The sequence below is a fragment of the Montipora capricornis genome, chromosome 5 (assembly GCF_036669925.1).
Source record: "Montipora capricornis isolate CH-2021 chromosome 5, ASM3666992v2, whole genome shotgun sequence".
In the NCBI taxonomy this organism is placed as follows: domain Eukaryota; kingdom Metazoa; phylum Cnidaria; class Anthozoa; order Scleractinia; family Acroporidae; genus Montipora; species Montipora capricornis.
The window spans coordinates 1075001-1077500 of NC_090887.1; the positions used below are offsets into that span (position 1 = coordinate 1075001).

The following is a 2500-nucleotide window of genomic DNA, read 5'->3' on the forward strand; positions in this document are numbered from 1 at the left end:
GCCAAAGATACATTCATGTCTTGTTGATGAATGTATCTTGCATCTATGAAATTATAGCCCTTTAGTTATTAATTAATGAAGGGTGTCTCCCTTATAACTTAATTTTTCTGCATACCGGTAGTTTATGTTTTGCTGGTGTCAACTTGTTCATGAACAAGCGATGAGATTCACTGCCTCACTTTCGGATTTGAACCCATTTGGGACAATGCAGGATAATTCCCAGGCAGTGTGGAGAGTAGTTAGCCAAGTTCGCCTCAAAAGTGGATCAAGTTAAAGCCCCACAATCGAAATAAAAATGATGATGATGGTGATGATAAATTTGTCCTCCAAATTAACAATTCTGCTAATTCTGCAAGTAAGTCATCAAATTCAGTCTTGAGCGATGTAAACACTGTAACGTTCCAATTCGCTTCGCTCAGACCCTTAAATTCTCATAATACCAATAAATCAAACAAGGAATATGGCAGGATGCGCAAGTGGATCCAAAACACAGTTTATTAGATCGTAGACCAAATTATCCGTACATGTAATACAATACAATTTTTTTTTTGTATAGTTCTTTATAGAACTCTTTACTCTACACGCTAATATAGAGCAATAAACGCTCGCAGCAAAACGGTAACCGGTCCATCCGCCCCGCATAACCAGGGTCGATCCGCCCCAACCCCAGAGTCGATCCGCCCCGTATCATCCAAAGTCGATCCAACTTACCTTGCAAGCAATTAGATATCATCTGCTTTCGGTCAAAGCACATTTTAACTGTGTACTGTGGTTATGCGAGTTATGTAGAGTAAGGGTCGAGTGACAGCGTTTCAACAATGTCACAATAGACTTGTCAAGTGAGACTTCACAATATTTAAGCAAGAAAATTAACGATTGTAAAATAACATGACGTTTGGACGACTTCATGTCATCATTGTCAAATGAATAAATTAAAAATAACAGAAAGGCATATTTATAGATTTAGAAAGTGGGAAAATAAACTGAACACGCAAACGGATTCCATTCGCGCAAAACTTTTTACCTGAATGCTTTCATGCCAATTTATTTTCTCACTTTCTAAATCTATAAATATGCCTTTCTGTTATTTTTAATTTATTCATTTGACAATGATGACATGAAGTCGTCGAAACGTCATGTTATTTTACCATCGTTAATTTTCTTGCTTAAATGTTTATCTAAATCGTTTTTTATTAAGACTTCACAACACTTTATGAATTCTACTAAACTTTAAAGACCCGCTTGTTAATTTAGTTCTATCGAAACGCACTCTGTGTATTTCTGTTTCACTTATCCCGTACGGTAAATTTCTTAGTGTAGTCGCTAATAATTTCTGAACATTTGGCCATTTTCAATTACGTTAACATTTTACTGTTTACGTGGGAGATCATAAGAATGACTCTTGAAGAGAAGGGAAATATTTCTTACAAAGGGGGCGAACTGGAAGAGTTACGGGGCTAACTCGAGGGGGCTAACTTGCAACGGGGCGAAACCACTGGGTTCCACAAAAATCAATAGATGTGCCTCATTTTTTTCTTTTACCATCTCTTTAATTTCAGATTCTATTTGAGCACTTAAGTGTACCTGCAATGTACCTTGCTAATCAACTTGTCCTCTCGCTGTATGCATCGGGCTTGACGGTCGGCTTGTGTGTGTCGTCGGGCTTTTCTGTCACTCAAGCGGCGGCGGTTTACGAAGGTCATTTGATGGCCTACACTTTACAAGAGCTAGACATTGGTGGGCAGGCGCTTACAGATAATTTACAGAAACTGTTACGACAAAATAAAGGGCATAACTTCAATTCTTCATCTGGTTGGCAGATTGTTAATACAATGAAGGAGAAGATGGCTTATGTCGCCAAAGGTAATGAAGCAATGAGGAACGATGGTCAAAGAACGAATTACATTTCCGCTTCCTATTTCTCCCCAGGCCTTCACCCGCCATCCTAGAGCACACCGACTACTTCCGAGTATTCCCTTGTCACTATCGAAAAATGCATCTCTTCATTTCTATCACAGGGGTTAACATCTAACATCAAGTGGTCCAGTCGTTAGGGCGATGGGTTTGCATGCGGTTGCCCCGGGTTCAAATCCCCTTGTAACCTCTGGTTTGGGTTTGTTTCCGGTTGTCCCGGATTCAACTCTACCACGCTTTGTAAATAAGGGAATAACATGACTTTTTTCGGGAATATTGTTTATTTGCGTCCCCGTAGTGTCAAGATCCATCGGATGATCCATCCATCCACTACAAAATCCATCGGATGATGAAGCACGAACCAATCAGCTGTAGGGCTGATAATGCATTAGCAGCCCGCTGTCAGTCTTTTGCGGCCCGCTGAGCGTGTGTTTTGAAGAGGCCGATTTTCTATTTGGCCGCGTATATTGCAAATAATAACCAATAACGAAATTGCCCCGTTTCGACAATTTTGGTCCTAACAGTATGGCGGGACAATTGTCACACAAACCTAGTTTATGACCTCGCTCCAACAAGTCTCCAGTAG

The 2500-nt window shown here is 40.1% G+C and overlaps 1 protein-coding gene across 2 annotated transcripts in view; it reads left to right on the top strand.

Moving 5' to 3' along the window:
- Positions 1-2500, top strand: part of LOC138049011 (uncharacterized) — a 19881-nt gene that overhangs the window by 8611 nt on the left and 8770 nt on the right. For both annotated transcript variants that reach the window (XM_068895122.1, XM_068895123.1), the window contains one exon: positions 1560-1863. In XM_068895122.1, the coding sequence (XP_068751223.1) occupies positions 1560-1863 (304 nt within the window). The remainder of the gene's footprint in view (positions 1-1559; positions 1864-2500) is intronic.